General features: G+C 40.9%; 1 protein-coding gene across 2 annotated transcripts; it reads left to right on the top strand.

The window, feature by feature from the left end:
* The first annotated feature begins 1,224 nt into the window (after positions 1-1,224).
* Positions 1,225-26,251, top strand: VKORC1L1 (vitamin K epoxide reductase complex subunit 1 like 1). 2 transcript variants are annotated; one of them, XM_058164496.1, is made up of 5 exons: positions 1,225-1,421; positions 3,313-5,258; positions 18,105-18,214; positions 20,889-20,940; positions 22,993-26,251. In XM_058164496.1, exons 2-5 carry the CDS (start codon positions 5,065-5,067, stop codon positions 23,036-23,038), a joined length of 402 nt encoding a protein of 133 aa, XP_058020479.1. In that variant the 5' UTR covers positions 1,225-1,421; positions 3,313-5,064; the 3' UTR covers positions 23,039-26,251. The 2 variants fall into 2 exon arrangements, with proteins under 2 accessions (XP_058020479.1, XP_058020478.1); XM_058164495.1 differs by having other exon boundaries at positions 20,889-26,251.
* Positions 26,252-27,062: the final 811 nt, after the last annotated feature.

Genomic DNA, 27,062 nt, shown 5'->3' with positions numbered 1-27,062 from the left:
AAAAACAGTCTATCTATATCAGTGTTTCTCAATTTAGCAATTTTGGGATGTTTGGACTTCGGTTTCTAGAATTCCCCAACCAGCTAATGAGGAAAACTGTGAAACACTGCTCTACATTGTGGGTCCTTTAAGACTGAAGTGAAATGTATTGTCACTCAAAGAAAAGCAAAAGCTTAACTAAGCACCCAAAGCAGAGGTGGGTTTCAGCAGGTTCTGACCAGTTCTGGAGAACCAGTAGCAGAAATTTTGAGTAGTTCGGAGAACCACTAGTAAAAATTCTGACTGGCCCCACCCTCATCTATTCTCTGCCTCCTGAGTCCCAGCTGATCGGGAGGAAATGGGGATTTTGCAGTAACCTTCCCCTGGAGTGGGGTGGGAATGGAGATTTTACAGTATCCTTCCCCTGCCACGCCCACCAAGCCATGCCACACCCACCAAGCCACACCCACAGAACCGGGAGTAAAAATTTTTGAAATCCATCACTGACCCGAAGTATATTTTGGAGGGAGAGATCAGAAATACTGGGAAGATGAGAATCACAGGACTTTGGGCAGCATATCTACAATACAGTCCCGATATCATTGCTCCATCACTGGAGGTTTTTCAAAAATAAACCTGATATTTGTCTGGGATAATATAAGGCTCTTGTCTTGAGTGATTCTACAATTCTATTGTCCTCGAAATGGGAGGGGAGCGCAAAGAATACAAAGGGGGCAGGTATGGGAGAGGTGCGGGGGGGCAGCCTTATTCCCGTGGCTATCAGCCGTGCAGCCTGGGGAGGGGAGGCACTGTAGCTTATCCTCATCCTGAAGACTCCCAGATCGGGGAAGGCTCTGAGAGCGGGACGATGCATATTTGATCAGCCGACAAAGCCCCGCACCTTAGCGCCGGCTTCTGCGCGTTTTCTGGGTTGCAGCGGGGCAGATCTAGGTCCTCTCCCCGGGCGCTGCTGGAGGCGACGTTTAGCTAAGCTAGCGCGAATCTTGGCGGTGATCTTCCGTTCGTGGCCGGCCGGGACGCGCCAATTGGTGCGCTGTTCCCGGGAGCGGCGGCTGCGACCCTTCCCGCCGGAGCCGGGACCCCGCGGTCCATCGCGCCACGCCCGCTCCCTGAGCCGCGCCACGCGCTCCTCCTCCCACTCGGAGTCCTCTGACCCAGAAGAGGGCGCCGCTACCACGGACGCCCTTGAGGCGCTCCGGCCGCTTCGCATGGCGGCGCCTGGGCTTCGCCTTCCGCCCCGAAATGTTGCCTCTCCCGCTTCTGTCTTGTCATTAGACGCGGCCGAGGCGGGTCCTTCCCACCTGCGTCACAAGAGCCGGATCTTAATGCTGCACCTTTCTCCTGCTCTCGGAGTTGCCGTGGTGACGCAGTTCTGAGGTTAGAAACTGGGAGGCCTGCAAATCTTATCATCTACAATACAGGTAGTCCTCAACTTAGAAACACAAGCGACCCCCAAAATATCCGTTGCTAAGCGAGGCAGTTGCTAAGTGATCGTAGCCGCTTTTTACGACCTTTCTGCCATAGTTATTAAGTGAATCATTGCAGTTGATAGTTAACATGGTTTTTAAAGTGAATCTGGCACCCCCTTGACTTGTCAGAAGATACCTCAAGGTGATCACATGACCATGCAACTGTCATAAATAGGAGTCAGTTGCCAAGATTCTGAATTTTCATCACGGGGACCATGGGGATACTGCAGGGATCACAAGTACGAAAGATCGCAGTAATAAATCACCTTTTTTCAGTACTGTTGTAACTTTCAACAGCCACTAACTCAATGCTGTAAATTGAGGACCCCCTGTAATATTTCTCAGCTTTGGCAACTTTTAAGAAGTGTGGATTTCAACTCCTGGAATTCTGGGAGTTGAAGTCCACACATCTTAAACTTGCCAAAGTTCTGAAACACTCTTCTACAGTATAAAGAAGATGAAAATATTTATGATTTGTGCTGTTAATTTCAGTCTATGTTTAAAGTATTCGTTCAAAATGTCATTCTATGTGGGAGTCATTAATTACAAATGAGAAAAGTACATTTTTAATTTCTTTAAAAATGAAAACTTTCAGGTAAATTTTGAAAAAAAACTGTTGCTTTACAAACAAGACAAAAATAGCCCTTGTTTTTTTAAAAATCTTTTTTAGACTTGTGTACATAAAAAATGTACAGAACAAAGACAAGGGAAAACAATACAGAAAAGCCCTTGGTGGATATTTTTCACCAGGTGCCCTGGAAATTATCAGCAGAATCATCTTTGCTTGGCACAAGTAAGACTGTTCAAGTTCTAGTCACAAATTTTATCTCCATGTTTCCTCATTATTAGTTGACAAGCTAGCTCCTGCTTAAAGCACATAAAACAATGGTACAGTTACAAAAGAATACTCAAACTGCTTTGGAACCCAGTAGAACAGGGTTGTCAAACTCACGACATCATGGTGGCGTCACGTGACATATCAGGACTACCTCCCCCTTCGCTAAACTGGGCATGGGCGTGGCCAGCGTGTGACCTATTTGGCCCAAGGGTCAGGAGTTTGACAACCCTGCACTAGAATCTCTTTGTTTCTTTGAACTGAAGTGAAGTGAGACTTCACTTGAAAGAAAACCATAACAGCAAACTTGCTGGAAGCCATCAAAGCTTTTTCTAGAGACCAGCACTCGGTTTCTCAGAGTAATTAAGGACATGTCTCTGCAGATGAGAGTGCCACTGCTTTCCAGCAGCTTGTATCTGAAGGTAGGACAACTCTGACCTAGAGATAACAGAGTCTTAAGCCATTGAGAGATCTGTTCTCCATGGATTTACCTTTGAAACTGGCCATCATCGTGCATCACAAACAACTATGAATTCCACAGCATAATTATGTGTTCCTGTTAAATACTTTCTTTTGTTCTCCATTTAGTCAGCTGTATTTGGTAATTCTTGGCTCTAGTGTTTGAAGAGAGAGAGTGAACAAAACTCCCTGTCTACTTTCGTCAAGGCAAGCTTGTTTTTATATTGGCAGAGTACAGGAGAAAATGTAACAGAGGGCAATCAACTGATTTATATGTCTTCATGCTAGAATGCAGTAAAGATTCTTAATCTAATTGTGCTATGTCATGTATCTAAAAATCTTTAGGTGAGTTCAAACCTCAATATTACCATAACCACACCATGTTGTGTCTGGGAATTTCTCTGGAGGTTTTGCTACAATGCCTGACAGATTCCACTTCCAAAATGTGTCAAAAGTGACTTGCATAGCTCCATTACTGTTAGCAGAAAATACTACCTGTGTCATGGATTCAGCCACATATTCATCCATTTTTCCTTTACTGAATTACAGAATTTAAGGATTGGACCTTCAAAGAATCAAGGGATCTAAATATCTAGCCCAATGTTGCTCTCACTGCAGGAATCTTCTACTACAGTATCCCTAACAGATGGCCATCCAGTCTGTTTCAACACTTCCAGTACCCCCAAGGCACTCTGTACCATTGTTGATTTTTTTTCTGACCACTCACCAAAATCTATTTTATTATTTAAACCCTTGTTTCTTGTCCTACCGGAACAAGTTGGCTCTGCCTTCTACATGGAACCCTTTCAGACAGTTATCATGCTACTCAATATTTTTTTTCTCCAGGCGAAATATATTCAACAACTCCAACTGTTTTTTCTTCCCCTTCTAGCCTCTTGGTTACCTTTCCTTTAATAATGATCTAATTCATCAATTACTTCCTAAAACTCAGTGCTCTGAATTGGATCCAATATTGTAGGTGCAATCTGACTGATGCAGAATAGAAAGGCATAATGACTTCTGAATATTTGTGGGTGCAGCCTAGGACTGCATTCACATCTTGGTAGTTGCATTTCTGGCTCATATTTAGTTTAAGAACCACAAGACATCCAGATTTTTTTGGTGTGTATTATTACCGAACAAGGTCCTCTCCTGAACCCGTCGAATTGAGATAGCCTGGTATCATCCCCAAACTTGGCAAGCTGTCTGCTTATCCCTTGTAGTAAACAGAAAGGCAAGCTTACCCCACATTTATTGATGCCCAGGCATGTCTGAGTTTCAATTCACATTGACTCATCTCAGACATAGAATTCCCATGTGCATGAGGGAAAGTTGCATATCCAGGTTACAAACAAAAGTTACAGTATCCAAATCTCTCCCTTTCTGCAAGACAGGATAGGTTATTTTTGAAAGCAGTGCAAGAGGATTCTGAGAAAATGAGCAAGCTGCTCTTCATTTTTCTTCCTTTGGAGTGAATGGTATTTTATTTATATCCCTCCTTTTATTTTTATAAAAAACATCCTTTGTCCTTCTGTTCTCCCTACAACAGCCCTCTGTTGTGGCTTGGGCTGAGAGAGAGAGACTGACTCAGTTTTCCAGCAGGTTTTTCGTACCAAAAGCAGGACTAGAACTCAGTCTCCTCGTTTCTAGCCTGGTGCTTTAACTACAGGCTCCACAAACCATAAAGTCGCACCCTAGGTGGGAAGCAGGGCTAGGATATGCATTGCCAGAGCACGGCTGGAAAAGGGTGTTTGAAATCTCCAGTGTTCACCTACTGCAATGCATTTGATGGATGAATTCAGCCAGTTAGTTTATTCAATAAGCCATAGTTGAACAGCTGAGCTATTGTGTCTTGCAAGCTATTCTAGATGCACGGTCACAAAATCTTTGGAAAACGTTCACGCAATCAATCGCAGCTCGTGAGAAGCAAGAAACAAACCCAGATTACGATGCAACACTTGAACTTGTTTCAAACTGCAGATCTCGCGATGTCGTTAATATCTTAAGAGGCAGGTGGGCGGGGTTTCCTCCCGCGTTCGCGAACGATTGGTCATCTGGTTTCGCCTCTGTTACGACGGAAAGCGCCACGTTCTGCTCAGAACAGAAAAAAAGGAGGAGAAACACCCATGGCCCGGCAAGCGGTCGACGCCAGGAGAAAGTGGGCGTGGTTTTCCTTACGGCGGCTAGCCAATAAACGAGTGGTGCGCGCGCTCCGCATTTCGGCGTGGAGTGGCGTGCCCTGCGCGCGCACAGGGGCGAGGAGTCTCCTGCCGGGTCCGCCTAAGCGAGGGCTGGGCTAAGATGGCGGCGCCCGTCCTGCTGCGAGTCTCGGTGCCGCGCTGGGAGCGGGTGGCCCGCTACATCGTGTGTCTGGCCGGGATTATTCTTTCGCTCTACGCCTGCCACCTGGAGCGTGAGAAGGGTCGCGACCTCCAATACCAGGCACTCTGTGACCTCAGCGAGCGTGTCCGGTGCTCCTCTGCCATCTCCTCCAGGTCAAGCAAGCGGGAGAATAAGGGTGGGGGTTGAGGCGGAAGCCTCCAGGAACTGTTTGGGATTTGCTCCGTTGGCTAGCCGTGATGGTGCGAAAGTTAGGAGAGCTGCTGAGTGTTTGTAGAGTTGCTCATCCTTTCTCCAGAATGATTCTGATTCAAATTTACTAGTCCCTCAAGTTTTGGGGGGTTATTTCCTCAGCCCTGAGGCTTTGCCTAAAACCCCTCCATGATTGAAAACTTATTCACTAATACAAGAATCGCAGAAATAAGTCATTCCCAATATTAATTTCTGTCTCTAAAGTCTCCCTTGTTAATCATGTTGGCCTGTATTACAGAGCTGTTAATCACAGCTAAAAAGATGCAGTGTATTGATTGTTTTTCTGGATCAGTTTTCTTCAGATCAGAATGATGAATGTTGTTTTTAATTAACAAGAAAGAAAAGGGAGAAGGGAAACATTAAAAAGTAATGAGATGAAAAAGCTTAGCATTGCAAACCAGAGCAAAACACTAACATACCAACTAGGTTACTTAAGCAAGGTTAATATTACTAGCATTGCTACTAGTTATTAATTTACTAACAAAAATTGGTTTTAATGAGAAGTCCATTATTTATCAAACTCATTTGATAATGGCAGATCTGTGAAACCTATTGTAATTGCCAATCATTTCCTGTTTATATTTTGTGAGTGAATTTTTAGGAAGCTTCAAGACTTTACAACTGAATTAAATTGAAAGCTCCATGAAAGCTGAGAACATTGAATTAGGATCTTTCCATTACTAGCCTGTTAAATGTTGTCTCCAGGATAGATTGCTAATCATTGTTGATAAATTGATTCTATAAGTATGCTTAGTGCCTGGATGTGCTTGAAGTTGAGCATGTGGTTGAATGGACTGGAGCAGAGAATTGAAAGAATGAGGTGAGGCCGCATTCACTAATGTGGGTGTGAACCTGAACTATTTTTACTGTGGCTGTATACTACGTAGGCTTCAAGAATCAAAAGCTTGGGATAAGTTTTTAATCTGATAATATCTGCGGACCCTGGCTGAATGAATTGAGTGGGTGGTTTGTAGAAATTAGGGAAAGGAAACATTTAGAAAAGTCAGATGTATGTGGAGGAAGTCTAAATTCAACAATGATGTAGGTGTCTCTAAAGTATGAGTATTCTATTGCTATAGCAGAATTTCAGTAGAATTTTGGTATGGAAATATTTGGGGCCAAATGCTGAGTAGAGGTTTCTTATGGAACTAAGCCTGTTGCAATTAGTAAAGAAGATTCCTGTCAAATGAAGTGCATTTGTGCAGAATATATCAAAGCATGTATTTTATTATGGCTAGATAGATGTTCCTGCTCCAAAAATGCATATCACTTAACAAGTACTTTGTGTCTTGAACTTAAGTGTTGAAAGAAGCTTGAGTTGGACATTTGCTGACAAACTTTGACATTATTAGATATTGCATGGTAAAGCTTTTAGGTTTACTCTCAGCAATAAAAAGTGTCCTCAATTTTGTTATGCAGGTATTTTCCAAAGTTCTGTTTTAAAAATAGGGGTCAAAATATTCTTGCATACCAACCTGCTGTTCAGGTTGGATAATGTTTTGCATGTAGAGAGATTAGTTCTACTATTTTGTGTGTTCCATACTACTGTGTACATGCAATCATGTAATTTTTTGTAGTATTCACACAACTATTTATGAATCCAGTAATGTTCACTTTTTCAGTCTACTTTAGCTTAGTGAACAGTTTTTGTAGATGGCAGATTTATAAAACTTGCAAGATCTCAAAATTATATAAAAAGTTCATATTTTTAGTTTTTTCAATTCAAAGTAAATGCCTCAACTTTACATTGGAAATTGGAAAAAATATTTTTGCCACTGCTTTAAGTCCTGGATATTGGGTTTTTTGTTTTTTGTTTAAAGTTCAGAACCAAATTGTGTTCTTTTTAGGCTGTGTTGGTAATCGTTGAAAGCAGCCAGTGATTTTTTTCTATGTACTGTGCAAAAGGTGGATTAAATCCATTTTGGTAATAGAATCCTTGCTGTTTGACTTATCATTCCCTCCCCCCCAACGCTCCTCTGACAATACATTATCTTTTCAGTTACATTCAGAGCTAAATTGCCTAATAAGATACAGTGGGAGTCTTTGACCCCTATTCCCTGTTGGCCAATAAAAATTTCCCAATGAGCCTGACCTATCTTCGCTTTTCTCTTAGAGAACCTGTGCCTTGTTCTGGTTTGAGGAATAAGTATTGTTTGGATTTCACCTAATACACATCAGTTTTAATTAACAGACAGCTATCATAGTTTGATTGGAGAGTAAGATATCAAATCTAAAGGGTTAGTTCAAAATCAGAATAACCTCAGGCTGGAGGCTAGATCAGGAAAAAAGTAAAATAAAGGAATGTCAATCATATAAAACGACTACAAAAATTATGAGAACAGCACTAGTGAACCACTTTAGCTGGAGGACTACATTCATTTTTCTATAGGCCATGGATTCGTAATAAATCTGGGGAATGTTTAAAGTGGATAGAACTAAGAAGAGCTCTTTGCTGTGTTTCATATCCTTTTTCTGCCACTGGATTTGCTTTCTTTGCATTGAGAAAAGGGAGCAGGGCAAGAATTTGTTTGCTCAGTGTCAGAGATCATTCTTCTGCATTGCTTGCCTGATCTGTTGATTTTCTTCTTTACTGAAAAAGAAGTTCCTTCTCAAGAAGCAAATTTGCAGGGGAGGTCATATGTATCCCCCCCCCACCCGCATTAATAGGCTTGTGGGAGATTAAATTTTAGACAAAGAGAGAGCAAGTCCTGGTTTCTTTCTTCCTTTCTAGAAATTAAGTAGCATCGATTATTTTCTAGTCCTGCATCCCTGCATCGATCCAGAAATCCTGAAAAAAATCCGTGGGCCACTTGCAAGAGATTCTAAGTAATGTGTGTCATTGCATTTCATAGGGGTAAGAATACTTGGTTAGAGTTCCCTTGAAACATGCAAAGACAATGTACATTTTTAACAGAACTGCAGACACCTCATATGCATATAGGGTAGTAGTTCTCGACTTACGACCACAATTGAGCTCAACATTTCTGTAGTTAAATGAGAAATTTGTTAAGTGAGTTTTGCCCGATTTTATGACATTTCTTGCCTAATTTTTTAAGTGAATCACTGCAGTTGATAAGTTAGTAAGTTGGTTGTTAAGTGAATCTGACTTCCCCATTGACTTCGCTTGTCAGAAGGTCACAAAAGGGGACCTCCTGACCCCGAGACACTGCAACGGTCATAAATATGAACCAGTGGCCAAGCATCTGAATTTTGAGCACATGATCATGGGGATGCTGCAAAGGTCATAAGTGTGAAAAACGGTCATAAGTCACTTTAGAAGGAGGGAGTCTTTCCGGCCGCCTTGAAAGAGACGGTGGTAAGGCCCCTCCTCAAGAAGCCCTCCCTGGACCCGGCTGTTTTAGGTAATTATCGTCCGGTCTCCAACCTTCGCTTTACGGCGAAGGTTGTTGAGAGTGTGGTGGCGTGTCAGTTTCCCCAGCACCTGGAGGAAACTGTCTATCTAGACCCGTTCCAGTCCAGTTTCCGGCCCGGATACAGCACTGAGATGGCTTTGGTTGCGTTGGTGGATGATCTCTGGAGGGCCAGGGATAGGGAGTGTTCCTCCGCGCTGGTCCTATTAGACCTCTCAGCGGCTTTTGATACCATCGACCATGGTATCCTGCTGCGCCGGTTGGAGGGATTGGGAGTGGGAGGCACCGTTTATCGGTGGTTCTCCTCCTATCTCTCCGACCGGTCGCAGACGGTGTTGACGGGGGGGCAGAGGTCGACTCCGCGGCGCCTCACTTGTGGGGTGCCGCAGGGGTCGATTCTCTCGCCCCTTCTGTTCAACATCTATATGAAGCCGCTGGGTGAGATCATCAGTGGCTTCGGTGTGAGGTATCAGCTTTACGCTGATGATACTCAGCTGTATTTTTCCACACTGGGCCACCCCAACGAAGCCATCGAAGTGCTGTCCCGGTGCCTGGAAGCCGTACGGGTCTGGATGGGGAGAAACAGGCTCAAGCTCAATCCCTCCAAGACAGAGTGGCTGTGGATGCCGGCATCCCGGTACAGTCAGCTGAGTCCTCGGCTGACTGTCGGGGGCGAGTCATTGGCCCCGATGGAGAGGGTGCGCAACCTGGGCGTCCTCCTGGATGAACGGCTGTCTTTGGAAGATCATGTGACGGCCGTCTCCAAGAGAGCTTTTTACCAGGTTCGCCTGGTTCACCAGTTGCGCCCCTTTCTAGATCGGGATGCCCTATGCACGGTCACTCACGCCCTCGTGACGTCTCGTCTGGATTACTGCAATGCTCTCTACATGGGGCTCCCCTTGAAGGGCATCCGGAGGCTGCAGTTAGTTCAGAATGCGGCTGCGCGGGTGATAGAGGGAGCCCCTCGTGGCACCCACGTGACACCTCTCCTGCGCAGACTGCACTGGCTGCCTGTGGCTTTCCGGGTGCGCTTCAAGGTGCTGGTAACTATCTTTAAAGCGCTCCATGGCATTGGGCCGGGTTATCTACGGGATCGCCTGCTGCTACCAAATACCTCTCACCGACCCATGCGCTCTCACAGAGAGGGACTCCTCAGGGTGCCGTCGGCTAGGCAGTGCCGTCTGGCGACACCCAGGGGAAGGGCCTTCTCTGTGGGGGCCCCCACCCTCTGGAACGAACTCCCCCCAGGACTTCGTCAACTCCCGGACCTCCGAACCTTCCGCCGCGAGCTTAAAACACATCTATTTGTCTGCGCAGGGCTGGACTAGGTCTTTTAAATTTAGATTTTAAATGGGGTTTTATTATATATATTGTTTTAATTATCGGGCTATATTTAATAAGTTTTTAAGTCCCTAGGGAGATAGGGCGGTATACAAATTTGAATAAACTAAACTAACTAAACTAAACTTTTTTCAGTGCTGTTTCAAACAGTCACTAAATGAACTGTTGTAAGTTGAGGACTACCTTTAATTACTTTTCATGTTTGCTATGCCTTGAAGGAAAATAATAATGCCAGCCTTGTAAATCCATAATAGTTAGTAACGTTGGCTTCATTTGTGTATTAAACTAGCCATTTGTAACTAAAAAAATGTTAAGTATTGTACACATCTTATTTTTGATTGCCTAGCTTCCTATAGGTGATAAGAGAACTGGACATTTTCAGCTCTTTACTAAATTTGATGGACTTCTGGCAACAGCAGCACTTGTAGAGTATCTCTTCAGGGTTGAATCTCCTGCCTGTTGTAGTTCTTGCTAGAGAGGGCATCTGCTACAAGTATCATATTTTCAGAAGTTGAGTAACATCTGAACATTTTACAGTTATAGGACACTTGGACGTTTGTGTGCAGGAAAAAAAGAAACATTTTTGAGTAGTTTTTCGGATTAGAATTAGGAAATGCCTGTAAAATTGTAAAGTGGTTGAAGTAATGATGCAGGAAGGGTGCGGCACTTAGAAAGTGACAAAGGGGAGCTTGCTGAAATTGTGTCCATGGATTTGTTTTGTTTGATTTCTTGCTATGGATATATGGCAAACAGATCAAACTGGAGTTGAATTTTGACAAGGTTTAAACTGAAACTGGTAGAGCCAGTTTCAAATAACTTTAGCTAATCCGATTTAGGCAAGAAAACGAATTGTATCTTTTTGTATACAGTAATCTAAGAATAATGTAACAGAACTTTATGCACTGTCATTTAGATCTATATTCATTAGCTTGCACGTTCAAATAATGCTAGTTTCTAGCCTAATCCTTTCTGTGAAAAGTAATTGGACATAGGGGCTTTGGCTAGATTTGGGCGAAAAAGGGTTTGTCTATCTCTGGCTCAGTAAACAAGTATATGTACTGTATATCTGAAACAAAATCTTGTGGGCTACTGCAATATCTGTAGATGAGTAAAGGTCGGACAAAGGAAAGAACAACCTTTTCCCACCTGTTTCATTTGTCCTTACATTACTGCCAGCCTTATTGATTTTTAGTCCACTTGCATGGGGATCTGTGTTCTGTTTAGATATTACTAATAGTCCCACAGTTCAATTAAAAGAAGCTTCCCAATATTTTGTATCATGATCAGAAATCCAAAAGTTGTTGCCTGCAGCTTATGATAAGAAAGGAACAATACAGAAGGAAAAAAAAGTCAGAGGAGAAAAGTAAGTGTATCTCTTGGTTACTAGTTCCACATGTAGTAATGAAAGCATTGGGTCTAATTAAGCGGAAAGGCTGCTGATGCTTCCTTTCATGATTTCATGGCTGCTGATGGCAGTTGGTAGGGATCTCTCAATTAAATGTGTATTTGGGCATGATGAAGAATGCTTGAATAGAATGTCTTCCCCCTCTGATAGTATGAATAATGGTAGGGGTTTTTTTTGTATTTACATTTATATCCCGCCCTTCTCCGAAGACTCAGGGCGGCTTACATTGTGTAAGGCAATAGTCTCATTCTATTTGTATATTTATATACAAAGTCAACTTATTGCCCCCCCCCAACAATCTGGGTCCTCATTTTACCTACCTTATAAAGGATGGAAGGCTGAGTCAACCTTGGGCCTGGTGGGACTCGAGCCTGCAGTAATTGCAGGCAGCTGTGTTTAATAACAGGCTATCTTACAGCCTGAGCCACACTGCGGCCCTGTTGTTGTTGGTTATGCCATCACTCTAAGACAGTGATGGCTAACCTTTTCTGGACTGAGTCCCCAAAGTGCGTGCGCGGGAACCCCCAAATGCAATGTACATGCCCCGCACATGTGCAGCAGAGACCCGAAGACCAGCTGGCCGGTGGGAGGCGTGCATAAAACCAGTTGGATAACCTTGGGCCTGTCACTTTCTCTCAACCATAAGGAAGAAAACAGTGGGAAGCCACTTCCAAAATTTTGCCAAGAAAGTTGCAGGGATTTTCCAGACAGTCATCAGGAGTCAACACTGATTCAAAGACAAGAATAAAAAGTGGAAGAATCTGTGGATGCGCTAATTAGCTGCTGCAGAAAGATTGCGCAGACTGACTGAACAATAGTGTGACAAAGTAGCAACAATGCTTCATTGGGATATTTGCAAGAAATATCATTTGCCTGCAAGCAAGAACCGGTGGGGCCACAAAATAATAGTAAGTAATAGAAAATGATGAAGCGAAAGTTCTCTGGGAGTTTAGAATTCAAATAAGCAGCTGCCACATAACACTAGAGACTTAGCAATTATCAGTAAGAAAAACCAAAAAATCTGGATTGTGGCTATGGCAAAAGAAAACAAAGATAGTACCAATAGTAATAGATTCCTTGGGTGCAATCCTAAAACATCTGGAACACTGAACACCATTGGTATTGACAAAATAACCATCAGTTAATTGCAAAAGGCAGGTTTCCTTGGAACAGCTTACATCTTATGACAGTGCCTTTAATATTGTTAAACAACAATAGCTGCCTATCTAGGTCATTAGGAAGGACTCAATAGAGGGTGGTGGATAAAAATGCCAAATCTAGTCTAAACATCTGGCTTACTGTGTGACCAAGTGTACTAGTAATAACAGTAGGTGCATATTCATGTGGTCCTCTTCAATTGTCTGTTTGTTAGGTTATGGTCAGACTGATGTTTGTTATCTTCATAGCATTGACAGAATGTATGTATTATTTGCATACCTATTACCAAGTTTCAAATACACGTTTTCTAATGAGTTGGGCCACAGTTTTGTTTGTTCAGCTACTTTGTGAATGTTCTAGTGGAACAGTTAAGAAATATGAACAGTGCAGTCCGAACATATCTGATGGTTGTAATGTGGAGGTAGGCTGTTCAAACAAAAAAGCACCGGGAAGCTCATTTGCTTGTTTCATCAAATAGGACTTTTCGAATTCTGTACTCTCCTTGTTGCCCTGAATGTCTGCTCCCTTTCTCCAAATTTTATATATGTTTTTGCTCTCCATAAACCTATCGAGGAATCTAGAAATTCTCTTGTAATTCAGCTCAGTTAAAAATAATAAACATTTATTAAAATACATTCAAATGGAGAAAAATAATATTTTAACAGTGGTTGTTATACCCAGGATACATTCATGAAGTAATTAATATTCCTGAATTTAATTGAAGTTATCCAGGCTGAAGTCTGGAAAGGCATTATTAATTGGCAGTTGCCTGGAAGTTTGCACAAAACAATTGGACTCAAATGATGATGTGAGTTTTTTTGGACCAGAAGTTGACATTTCACTGCAATTCCTCACTTCAACTCCAATTTTTTTACCACGGACATTGAAAGCTGTTGAGAGCATTGCTATCTCGATTAATCCATATAACCCCTTTCACAATTCAATCACAGAGGCCCACTCAGAAATCAAACCACAAGACCTTAATTTTAATGTGCCTAAGCCATTGGGAAAATTCCACTTAGATGTTAAATCAATCCATTATCAGTACCACAAAACCTTTGTGTTAATATGCTTTGACCTGAAACAGAAGCTTTTGTAAAAAAATCGTTACTTACATGGCTGAAAGGCAATTAATTTGCTCTCTTGAATAGTACCCATAAATTTTCTTTGAGTAGGACCGATGAACAATTTTTAGATAGTTGGGTTATATAAATTTGGCCACATCTAATTCCTTCTCTTTGGAGTGAGGTTCCCCCAAACATCTAGGTGGCCTCAAACTGCTTGTGTTTCAGAAGGCCTTTGGCTAGGATGGGGGAAGCCCTTTCAAAGAATGGGTGTGCTTTGCATTTTTTGTCATCATTTTCCTTATTTTTACTATTGTATTTTTTGGCTTTGTGAACTATGTAGTGTTTCTGGGAGTCAGGCAATGTACAAATGTAACTAAATATTGTAGAAAAGATATGTAATATATGTCAAATAAATGCACTATATATAAGTATAGAACTTACTTTATCATATATTTGGCACCTGGATCTCTCTACCCACTATTCTCTGCCCAGCCTTTTGTAAATCTGCTGCCCTTTTGAAGTTTTGTATTAAAGTCCCATAATTCCCACTGAGTACGGCCATAGTGTCATTTGAGTTGTGTGTTATTTAATCATGATTTATTGAATCAGCTCCAAATGGCTAAGTTAAGCCAACATGCTAAGCCATTACTAATGAATTTATTAGCCACGTAACTGCAACCCATTCTGCACAACTAAACAGTGTCCCTATTCAATGTACCATCTATTCCTCCCATCTGCAATTGTTCTGCTTGGAGATGCCAGGATCAAAGCGTGCTTCTTATACATAAAACATGTGTTATTTCACTAGCATCTTTTTAATTCCTAGGATGGGGTAGAAGAGAGCGGAGAATAGATGGGTGGCACAGTTACTTTGCAGTTCACCTTTTTAGTGAGGTGAAAGCTGTTTACCAACAAGCAATCTGACTTATATTTTATGGTTGGCAGTTTCTTACTAATGGTTGTCCCCAACTGTTCTAAAAAGTTGCACTAATTTAAAAATGAATATTAATAGTCTGTTCTCAAGCAGAAGATAGTGTGGGCCCAGCAAGATGTAGCATTTTGCTTTGTTGTCTTGAGCAGTCAAACTCTTATGCCAACAGTCAAGGATAAGACAAAAGTGTGACAAAGTTCAGAACTGTGGGCTCTATTCTACATGGGTGTATATATTGCACACCCAATGCATGATTAATGCCAAGTTGCCAGTATTTGTGCATTTCTTAAAAAGGTTCATTGAATTGGATCGCAAGCCCCGTGTTTCAGGGCTCATGTGGCTTAGACTCATTCACATAGTGTAGGCTATGAATGCAATAACTTAATTAACCAGTAACACAAACTTCTTGGAGTAATATTTTAAAGTTGGCATGTTTAAACCAATTTGCCTTTTCTCGTTGCCCCTCTTCATTCATTGAAAACAACCCCAGAGTAGGGCTTAGTTAAAAATTACCAGTCTAACTGGTTCCCCCCCCATCAGATATGTACTTCTTCTTAATCTAGAGGTGTGATGGCACATCGTTTTTGGAATATTTAACTGGTTTTTCTGGTCTCTGAACAGATAGCAGTTTTTGTATACTGATTCCGAATGTACAGTATTCAGTTTAGTCCCTAAATATTATTTTTACTCTCTCCAGGCTTTCGAGGGAAAATGTTTCCTTGCCTTGAGGCTTGGGCCTTTCATATGTGAAAGATCAAATCTGTGATAGAGCTGTAAGGCTAGAACAGGGGTCAGCTACCTGTGGCTCTGGAGCCACATGTGGCTCTTTCACCCCTCTTCCTGGCACTCAAAATATGTGTCACAACCACCAATGTACAACACTCACCGGCACACTATTTATTGAGCTTTTCAACCCCCAGTAGGCCAACCATGGATAACTCCAAGAAAAGGAAAGTTTCAGAAGAAAGCAGAATGTTTAATTCAACTATATATGCTAGTTTTGTAGCAGCTTAAGAAATAGTCAGGCACGGGAAGGGTTTTGCCTGCTGAGCTCCCGGTGTTTTCTTTTCTGTGGGAAATGGGTCCAAATGACTCCTTGAGTGTTTAAGATTGCAGACCCCTGGGCTAGAATGACACCTTGCACTAAACCATAATATGGTCTCTAGAGCCCCTTTCTACAATTGAAAAACTTTATAAACAAAATCTCCAACTGTCTTAAAAGTGGGCAAATCTTTTCACATAAGGATCCCCAGGCTCCTAAAACACAGCATTTCTTAAGCCCTATTTCAGTTGAAATGCTAAGACTTAAACCTAGTTCTTTCTTATAAAAGTATCTTAGAACAGGGGTCTCCAACCTTGGCAACTTGAAGCCTGGAGGACTTCAATTCCCAGAATTCTGGGAGTTGAAGTCCTCCAGGCTTCAAGTTGCCAAGGTTGGAAACTCCTGTTTTAGAAGAAGGGGCACAATTCTTTGCATGGTTTGACATAATGCTATTGTATGATTAAATATATATTTAGATATTTTATACTAATTTAGTATATTAATGCTTAGGATTCTTTTATCTGTTATTTAGTCATTGGATTCTACACTTTTCTTTTAATTTGTATATTTTTCCGTATTTCTCTTTTTTAAAAAAAAACCTGTGATAACACTTTTAAAACACCCGATGCCTTCTGCATTCAAAACAGGCACACCTGCTTTCAACCCATATCTTCCCCACCCATTTGGCTCTCAATTTCAGAAATGTAGAAATGTGCTTAGCCTATCTGGAAGTTAGTCATACCTTCAACAGGGTTCAGGCTGATATAAGCAGATGATTCATTTACTTCTGTATTCAGTTCTGCAGATTATTGCTTTTCACCTGTATTCTGATTTAAGCTTCCTGGGCTGGTGGGGGGAGGGGAGTGCCTGCTGAGTCACATATGGAGTCCCATTATGAATCTGTTTTACTGCATGGGTATAGGATATGTTATGACTGAAAGAATAGAATAGAATAGAATAGAATAGAATAGAATAGAATAGAATAGAATAGAATAGAATAGAATAGAATTTTATTGGCCAAGTGTGATTGGACACACAAGGAATTTGTCTTGGTGCATATGCTCTCAGTGTACATAAAAGAAAAGATACGTTCATCAAGGTACAACATTTACAACACAATTGATGATCAATATATCAATATAAATCATAAGGATTGCCAGCAACAAGTTATAGTCATACAGTCATAAGTGGAAAGAGATTGGTGATGGGAACTATGAAACGATTAATAGTAGTGCAGATTCAGTAAATAGTCTGACAGTGTTGAGGGAATTATTTGTTTAGCAGAGTGATGGCCTTCGGGAAAAAACTGTTCTTGTGTCTAGTTGTTCTGGTGTGCAGTGCTCTATAGCGTCGTTTTGAGGGTAGGAGTTGAAACAGTTTATGTCCAGGATGCGAGGGATCTGCAAATATTTTCACGGCCCTCTTCTTGATTCGTGCAGTATACAGGTCCTCAATGGAAGGCAGGTTGGTAGCAATTATTTTTTCTGCAGTTCTAATTATCCTCTGAAGTCTGTGTTTTTCTTGTTGGGTTGCAGAACCGAACCAGACAGTTATAGAGGTGCAAATAACAGACTCAATAATTCCTCTGTAGAATTGGATCAGCAGCTCCTTGGGCAGTTTGAGCTTACTGAGTGAAAAGTACTCTACAGCCAGGCATTTTAAATTTTATTTTAAGGACTGTAGTTGGTGTAGTGGTTAAGGTACTCCAGCTAGAAACTGGGAGACTGTGAGTTCTAGTCCCACCCTAAACACAAAGCCAACTGGGTGACTTTGGGTCAGTCAGTCAGTCAGTCACTCTCAGCCATAGGAAGAAGGCAAGAGTGAAGTACTTCTGAAATCTTACAAAAAAAAAAAGCCATGCTAAGTCAACCCTAACTTGAAGGTAAAAAAACCTCAAATCAAACCAAAACAAAACTCAACAACAACAAAAAACCCTTATTATCCTGAGTAACAGTGATAGTTACTATTTGAAATGAAATCTGCATAGATTTTTTTGGCTTTGCATTGGTGGTGAGGGATTTGCATTATTCAGAATGGTCAGTAGAGAGGATCTGTACTGCTAAAGATAGTGCTTAGTTGGGTAATGGGTAGCAGCTTGTTTGTGATGGATTAGGGCTCAGGCATCGCACTAGCACGTCTGTTTTGTTTTAGATTAGTGAGTTTTAGTAGCTTTAATAAATGTTTATAATTGAGTTGTATTATATATTGTGGATTGCTTGGTAAGCCACAGTTTGTAATCAAGATTTAGCATAATCTCAATGTTGTTCAGTAAATTAGCAGGGAACACCATCCATCCATCCATCCTATAATGCTATTTATTACCTGACTTGTTCATAGTGAATGGGGTACATAAGTGCATTGTGTGTATAGATTTGTATTTTTATTAAAGCAAGTGCTTACCACTTAAGACTTAATGGACTGTGTTTCTTTTCAGATGGGGTCGAGGATTTGGCCTACTAGGCTCCATTTTTGGAAAAGACAGTGCAATAAATCAACCAAACAGCGTTTTCGGTCTTGTATTCTATATACTGCAAATGTTGCTTGGTAAGTAACAGACTATCATCTCTTACTCCCACCTACCTCTTCCTTATTTTTTACTCCTCTAGGCAAAAAGGCAGGATATAATTTTTTTGTGGGCGATTATTTCAGTCTAGTAATCAAAATCTTGTACAATATGTATTGAGTCCTAACAATTGTAGCACGTGCTTCACTAATCTCCCATTTAATTCATGCCTGCTTGACAAATGTGATGTCTAAGTCACGTTCACAGTCCTCTCAGCTGTGCCTGCAGATCCTAAAGCAAAGCTGGAAAAGATTGTTAATTCCCAGGGATTTCAAAGCAGAGTTTTGTTGTTGGGGTTTTTTTTGGGGGGGGATCAACATTGGAGAACTGAAGCTGATAATTAGATTCCTCTTTACCTCCTTCCATTATCTATGATAGCTAGAATTCCCTTCCCAATCTTCTCCATGGTGTGTCCACTCCTTCCTTTAGACCCAGGCCAGACTTTTGCAAATAGCCATTGCTTTAGTTGCTTGTAGATTATGGCAAAGAAAAATTCCCTCCAAACAACCTGATTGGAAAATTCTAATAAAAATAAACCTATCTCTTTCCCCCAAAACCTTAATAATTAGATTTTAAATGATTATACACAGGTAATCATGAGGCATTATACACAAAGCTGTTTTTGTGAGTCTATTTGCAGGTGTGTGTAGCAGTGTCTGCTCCTGTTCACCCAAGTCCCACCCTTGCCTCTTTCATCCTCCCACTCCCTCTCTTCTACTCTCCCTACTATCAAGACTTCTGGTTGTGGGGCCAGGATTCATTCTCTGTTTGCATGCCCTAGAAAAATGCCATGCATGACATTATTGCTGTGTAAAACAATATAGGGATGACTTGTGCCTCTTCTTCTTCATCTGAGACACGGGAGCTCTACCCGCAGTGAGTGTGCATGAATTTCCTGCAGGAGTCTTAGATCCTCTGCTTCAACCTCTTGACCAGTTTTCTAGTTCTGTTAAGAAGTAACTTTTGGATCTTCAAAGAGGGGCAGACATGTTTTGTAACTGAGCAGACATTATGAAAATGCATATTTAATATAATGAAGAGAGTATTTCATAATTTGTGTGAAGACCAGATTTCATATGTTATGCTAAGCCATTGTTTGTTGACCAATTATCACAGATTGCTCACACATCACCTCACTGTAGTGTGTGTGTGCGCACACGTACACACCCACCCACCACAGTGGCTAGGTTTCCATACTACATTATAGTAAAACAACCATTTATTATATACTTTTATTCATTTAATAAATTTTTATGCTACACACCTGCCCTGCATGGTGACTCTGGACGGCTTACATATTTTATTTTATTTTATTTTATTTTATTTTATTTTATTTTATTATTTTAATTTAATTTAATTTAATTTAATTTAAGGCTTAATTACATTTTCTGAGCCCAGTCATAATGTTGCTTCATTTCCTGGAGGCAGTTAAGAGAATGTGGAACTCTCCAGGGTCTCATGTGGTCTTCTTCCTCTCCTGTCCCCTGTTTTCTGCTGTTTCTCCAGCCTGCAAATTAGCTCCTTCTCTCACTCTTTTTTTTCCTTCAAAAATAAACTTGGGAAATTTTAACGCTTCGCAAAATTAACTGCAAGATAAGGTTTTGCAAACTGAGATTTGAATTGCAGTTAATTATGGGTCGTGCTTAATGCCCACACAACATTGTATTAACGTTAGTTCCAGAATCGCTAGGCAAGCTGCTGTATGTTTCTTCAGTTCTTGTCTTAAAATCAGTGGGCTGAGAACCCTGGCACTTTTTCTTCTAGACTGTATTTAATGGGTCTGTTAAAATATAAACTAATGAGAACCTGAAGTTATAGTACAGTCTAGAAACTCCTGAATAATTGGGAATTTATCTGTTGAAAGAAGGAACGTGTACTGTTTATTTAAGATGGTGGGAGAGATGGATATCAGCTTGCTTGGCATTTCTGATACTAACTATCAGTCATAAGTGCTGGATCCAAAGCATGTGATCCTTCGAAGTGAATGGATTGTTTTCTGCAGTGGGCAGTCAGATGGGACTGGGAAGGTCCATGGTCAGGGCAAGAGAACCCCATTTTCTCCCATTTTAGCAACAGAAAAGTAGAGTCAGTCTGCCTCTAAATTTGTAGATGCCATTTAATGAGGATTATGAACAGCAACCTTCTTATGCATATATCTAAATTTCTCATAAATTCTGCTCCTCAGTTACTGAACTATGCTGTATCTTAACAGTTATCCATAAATTAGATGTTGTAGGTGTTTGCAGCATTTTAGAAATACTTTGCGAGTGGAATCAGCTACCCGGAGAACTGGTGGGCTCCTTTTCAATGGATATACTCATGTGGAGACCGGACAGTCATTGGTTTGGAATGCCACACATTGAATTCTGGCATGGGGCAAGGTCTTTGGCCCTTTCCAGTTTTATAATTCTGTGAAAAAAGGCATTGCTTGATTCCTTCACATCAGCATGCAGTGAACAGCCTTTTGCTAATTTGTTCTTAAGCCTTCCGGCTGAGGAGAAACCTCCTCGATTGATCTAACAAGACTTTGAAATGGTACCAGGCAGGTTTGACCACATTTTGCACTTCTTGCCCCTTGACCTGAGCTCTTGTTGATCGACAACTGCTTATATCAAAAAGAAACCACCGCAGTAACTGCTTGTCTTCTTCTTCTAGGTATGACAGCAAGTGCAGTAGCAGCGCTGGTCCTCATGATGTCCTCCATAGTGTCAGTAATAGGATCTTTGTACTTGTCTTATATTCTGTACTTTGTGCTGAAGGAATTCTGCGTTGTCTGTGTTATCACATACTTGCTGAACTTCGTTCTCTTGATCATCAACTACAAACGACTAGTATACTTGAACGAGGCCTGGAAACGGCAGCTCCCACCCAAACAGGATTAACTGCTTTGCAAACTTTTGACTGACAGTTTGAAGGCCCGGCTTCCGTTTATGTTTATTTCACAGTAAAAAGATTTTTTTAAAAAAAATATTATTCATATCACTTGCTTTCCCCAGGAATCATAGCTAATTCAGTTAGAGTGACTCAAAGGATAGGGGCCCTGGGTAACTTCTCAGTCAATAGCTATGGCGAGGAACTGTTTGCAAAAGTCTTAACCTGATCAGAGACAAGCTTTAACTCTACTTTGAAGGAGTTCACAGAGACATATTCTTTACTCCTTCTTTACCCTTCCTCAAATATTCCAGGTAGACTATAGGAAGTCTCCCATCTCAGTGTGAATTGAGGTGAGGGAAGTCTTAACTGGGAAATCATGATTATTCTAGACTTTATAGGTACCATAGGAAAACATTGCCCTGTTTACATTATGTGTATTGATAGCCAAGGGCAGGGGTCTGCACACTTGGCTCCTTTAAGACTTGTGGACTTCAACTCCCAGAGTTCCTCAGCCAGCAAAGCTGTCCACAAGTCTTAAAGGAGCCAAATGTGCAGACCCCTGGCCAAGGGAATTTGACCACATAGATGCAACTAAAAACACTTACCACAACTTGGTGCATAGTGGTAGAAAAGATTGGCTATGTCCTGGCAAAGAAAAAAGGTCAGCACAGGTCAGCCAGGTGATGACTTGAAGCATAACTTTGAAGAATGGTTCATTGTGTTATTGAGGTTTTTTTTAAAGGAAATTGAAATTAGTTTGTTTCCCTGGAGACGATTTGCAACAAAAGATCTTTGCCGAGATGCCTTTTTTCCCAGGATATGTCTAAAGAAAGGGAATTCAATAGCATAAAAAAACACACACCCTGAACTAAGTTGGGTTTCCTTGCAACATCCAAACTGTTTGCTGTGCTTGGAAACAATCTTTGTCTGGGGATGTTTAACAAGGGGGAATGGGGCATCTTGAGTCCTTCATCAGTAGGAAGCCTGTACAAATGGAGTTTGAGGGGCAGAATTGGCTGTGTACTTCAGAAGATGTGAAACAGCCAAATAGTGTTAACCAATTTGATTATAATATTTCTAGCTGCTGTATAGAATTACAACTAGACACTGGATCCCAGTAACCCATTGGGTAAACGAATGCACTGAAGAATTGGGATGCAGTCCCTCTGCGAGCTCTTTTGTACATAAGTTCCACAGAAGTGAAGAGGGGGGTGTATAAAGAAATGTCAATGGAGGGTGTTTTGATGTTCCTAAGAAATTCCCCTTCATTTAGTGAAGCTTGTATAGGAAACCCAGATTATGGACCTAAATAGATTTATATCTGTAGAGGCAGAGCCATTTCAAATTCCTACATACAAATTTGGCTGAGGCTTAGGGAGATGTACATTGACTCTTCCTCCACCCCCACCCTCCCCAGTTAGGGTAAAGGAAATAAATGGTAAACAGAATTGGCCCAAGATTCTATTGGTTCTATTTGAAAGAGCAAGTTGAAATAATTTCCCATTCATATTGTCCTAAAATACAGTGTTTTTTTTAAAAAAGTGCCTTCTGTCTTACAAACCAAATATTGGGGGTGTTTGAAATTGCCAGGCAGAAGGGTTCTTGCTTATATATATATATATAATATTTTTGATGAATCAGACCTTTGCAGTATGTGGAAGGTGATCCATTGGGCTTCTCTTATACCCAGGCACTCTGGCATCATAAACGGTTCCTTGTAGGGCATACCTGGAGGTTTGGGGGTATTTTTTGACAGGCAGGCTGCTGACCTGATTGGGACAGCTTTGAGCTCTGCAGTCCGTGCTGGCTTCTGCTTTTCCTGCTGGAGTACTTTAGAAAGACACATTTTTTTCTCAGAACATAAAATTTTGTTTGCTATAATTAGATTTAGGGCTTCGTTTACCCAGGAGTCTCAGCATGCCTCGGTATGACAAGGAAGCCTTGGAGGACCGTTGCAGTTTCTGATATGACAGCTGGGCCATAAACTGTTCCAAGAAAACCAGAAGAGCTACTCCTTAGCAAGGTTGCCATGTTTCTTCCTGCGGTGGCAGACCGAGGAATCTGTTGCAGCGGCCTGTTTAACATTGGAGTGCAAGAAGGTACCAGAAGCTTCCGGAGAATGAATGAGTTACAGGACTGATAGGATCAAAAAGATGTGCTCGGTGACTAAGCAGCTTTTGGAAGCAAAATGCAATCTGCCAGTGTCTTCTTGTGATGCGTATTCACCAGTTGGGATCCTTGAGATCATTAAGACAGTTCTTCTGCTCACATGATGGAACACATTTGGAAGACTTGTATTAAGGGTAGAAAGCAATTTTGGCATCTATTATAGCAGAGATAGCCGTACACTTGGGGTCGTAACAGGCTAACTAAAAAGATCAGGTCAGGCCAGAATATATCCAGAATACAACAAAGGGCGTTGTTGCCAAAAAACTTGAATCCTGTTGTTTTCATACCATTGATGTTTGCTCTTGCTTATGCCCAAGAAGAGTGATCTTCCCGAAAAGCTCCCTTTTAAAATTCCAGTCTGCGTCTAAAGTCTTTCCTCTTTCTGAGTCCTCTTCTGAGTCATTTTCTTTTAAAAAATCAGCATTAAGGTATAAATGCAATTCTCCTTAATGTTTTGTAAAAGTGCAGGATTTTATTTTCCAATGGGAGCAGCATCTGCTGAAGATGGGATGTCTGACAGTATTTATGGTAAATGCCTGCCAAATGAACAGTCCAGTTGGTTTATGTACAGAACTATGGTGGAACGCAAGTCTAATGGAGGAAGACAGGTGTTTATGGTTTTTATATATATATATATATATGTATGTATATATGTATTAAAAAGAAAACACTAAATTCTGCTTGTTGTCCTTGTCAAAGAGTTTCTCAGAAATGCATTTTGTATTAACCAGAGTACAGTTAAAGCTTGTCTTGAATTTTGAAATTAGAGCTGATGGGGGGAGTATAATTTACAATTTTTGTTACATTTGGTATGTGGAGAATATTTTCAAGTTTATACCCTCACTGATAAAATTTTATTTTACGACATTAATGTAACATAGTGTGAGGCTTTATTTTTTTACATGTCTACAGATGAGATGGAGCTTTTCTATCTTTCTAAGTAGAGATTTCCATTATCTATACTGGGGTGGGCAAATATGGCAACTTCATGACCTGTGGACTTCAACTCCCAGAATTCTTGGGTCAGCTCTGAAATTCTAGGAGTTGAAGTCCATAGCTCATAAAGTTGCATAGTTGCCTATACACCAGTGTCAGTTATAGGGGGTACAAGGAAGTTGTAGTTTTCTTCCTAGGACTTCCCTTCTCCTCCAATTCCTTGGGCAGGAGTGCAAGCAGACCCCATTTTTCCCCTCTGCTGAAAAGTTACCTGTTCTGCTCATTTCTCTTTCTAAGTCAATACCTTTTACATGTTGACTCTACTTTTTTCTTGTTCAAGAGCAGAGGTGTGAAGGTATGAGTCATCTTGTGTACTTTGAAGCAAAATCCTGACTTCTGTACTCTTCTCCCCCATCTCCCAATTTCAGAAGTATTCCGTGGTGTTAAACGGTCTATGCAGCCATAGTTTGTGTTGGATGAGTTGTTCTCAAGCAGGTCCCCTTCAGACATGTTGCCCCCCCCCAACTCCCAGAATTCCTGGACAGCTGCGACACTTTGGGCTAAGGGCCAAACAAGACAAGATTTTGAAGTAGAGATTGTAGGGCACCCTTTGTCCAAATGGAAAATTGGTCCTTCTGAGTGCTGGGCTGTGAGAAGCAAGCCAACATTTTTAACACAGTGGAGCCTCCCCTGCTCGTGCGTTGTAATATTTGTAAGCCTTCCAACAAGCAGGTGGTGGGCAAATTTCCCTGCAGGTGTGGACTCTCTGCTGCCTTCCCTCTTCTTCCATAAAGGTAATTGGTTCTCTCTAAGATGGCAATATTACTAGGTTGCTTGGCCGTATTCCCAAACCTATATGGAGGATGGAACATGCAGCATTTCCATGTTTTTCGCAAGTGCAGCTTTCACTCTGCTTCGCTCCCAATTCCTTTCTTTGAATTTGGAAAGCCTAGGAGCTCCAGCCTGCTCTTTGGTTCTGCCTCATCACCTCAGTTGCTTCTAATTTTATGCCAGTGAGGAAGGAGGAAAACTTTTTCAGTGACAAAAAGTTTAGGGTTTTGTTTTTTTAATAACTGTCCCAGGAGGTAGTTTTCTTGAAGATCAATTTAATTCTCCCTACCACCCCCGCCCCCCAAATCTACCACTTCTCTCCCACTTGTTGATGGCTCAGAAGAAAGAGCCCTGACCTCTTTTTCCAGGAAATCAAGGTTTCCATAGGTCAGACAAGCGTTTTTCCTAAGATTTCTTAGAAATCTTCATACCTGGGAGTAAGTATGGTTCTTAGTGCTTGTAATGAAGTTTTGAATGGATGATGGCTTTCTTGAGATACCAGAAAATGTATCCATGAAGCAGATGGCTCCATTGCATCTAGAATGTTGCCATTCCCAGGAAAGGTTTCTGTCACCTGATTTTCAGGCGGAATCAAGGAGAAGTAGCAAGAGAAATCTATACCCTTGGAAGAGGAATATTTCTACTAAGGCAACTCTTTAAGGAAAACGTCAAGTGTGGGCTCTAGTCCAGGATTAGATGAAAGTTTAAGAAAATAATTACTTTGGGGCTCAATTCAATTTCCTGATTCAAAACAAAGTCAAAAATGATTTTCTTTTTGCAGATTAATATCTCCTGATCTGTATGAACAAAAATTGGTCAAAACAAATTAAACATTTGCTTGGATTCTTTCAAGACCAATTAAACATGACCTAGTAAAACTAGTAAAGAAAAAAAAGATGAAGTATTCCGTTTCCATTTTTTAAAAAAAATGTATTAAGCATGGCCTAAATATTCAATGTGTGTTCTGTCTCGTATGTTTGATCTGACAACTTTTTGATGTGCTTCGAGCTCCAGAACTTCTCCATCTCGATTGGAGTCATTCCATTCTTATTTTTTTTTATTTTTTGGTTCAACATAGGACTGTGATATTCTGAGATTGAAATTCAATTTTGCTAACAGGGGAATTAAAACCATGTAAATATTGTAAGAATGTTTATTTGTTGCACATAACTTTTTTGGTATAAAAATAAACGTAGAAATTATCTGTGGATGTGTTTGCAGAATGTTTTGTATTCTCCTGTGCTGATTTGTCTCCAGCCCTCACTGAAATCATAAATTCTTTGATCTTTAGTTACCAAACACTAGCCATTTCTTGTACTTTTTAAATAGAGCGTTCATGTTAAAAGTGCCACTTTTAAACCAAAAATCCATAGGGTTGCAGTGGCTGAATTCAAGCATTGCGTTAAGCCATGCTTTCTTTAAGGACTTCCTTAAAGGAATTGGCTGAATTCATAAAAGTGAAGGCATAAACCATTGGTCATTAATCATAGTGACTAGGTTTATGCAACATGTGATTCGCTTGTTTGTGACTTAGTATTTTGTGACAAACATACACAGTTGTATATTCATTAAATGATGGAAAATTATCACAAGACCCCAATTTATTGTTGGGTTCATAGTGGGCTGTAAGCCATAGTTATGGGTATTTTGGTTTGGTTTTGTGTGTTATGGCAACCCAAACATTGTGCATTTACAGACTATGGGTAATATGTGTGTGGAGTGATGCTTTTTTGAACCCCCTAAGCATCTACAGTATAATGTTCTGTCAGACGGATAATACATATATTGTTGGCAGAAACTGCCATGTTGATTTTTTTCACACACACACACACACACCCCGAAATGCCTCTACTGCCACTGAAGGAAGACGTGTAAGTGACACATATCCCACAGTGCCTCCCAGGGAAGAAAAAATGACCTCTAGAACTGGGAGTTAAGAGATTAATCATGATAAGGTGAGTGCTTTGTGATATGATGTATTTCTAAATTGAGACAGAGGTTTTCACGAGAGAGAATTCA

The sequence above is a fragment of the Ahaetulla prasina genome, chromosome 1 (assembly GCF_028640845.1).
Source record: "Ahaetulla prasina isolate Xishuangbanna chromosome 1, ASM2864084v1, whole genome shotgun sequence".
Lineage (NCBI taxonomy): Eukaryota > Metazoa > Chordata > Lepidosauria > Squamata > Colubridae > Ahaetulla > Ahaetulla prasina.
Note: the sequence above shows the minus strand (reverse complement) of the source record. Positions and strands in the feature narration are given on the sequence as shown.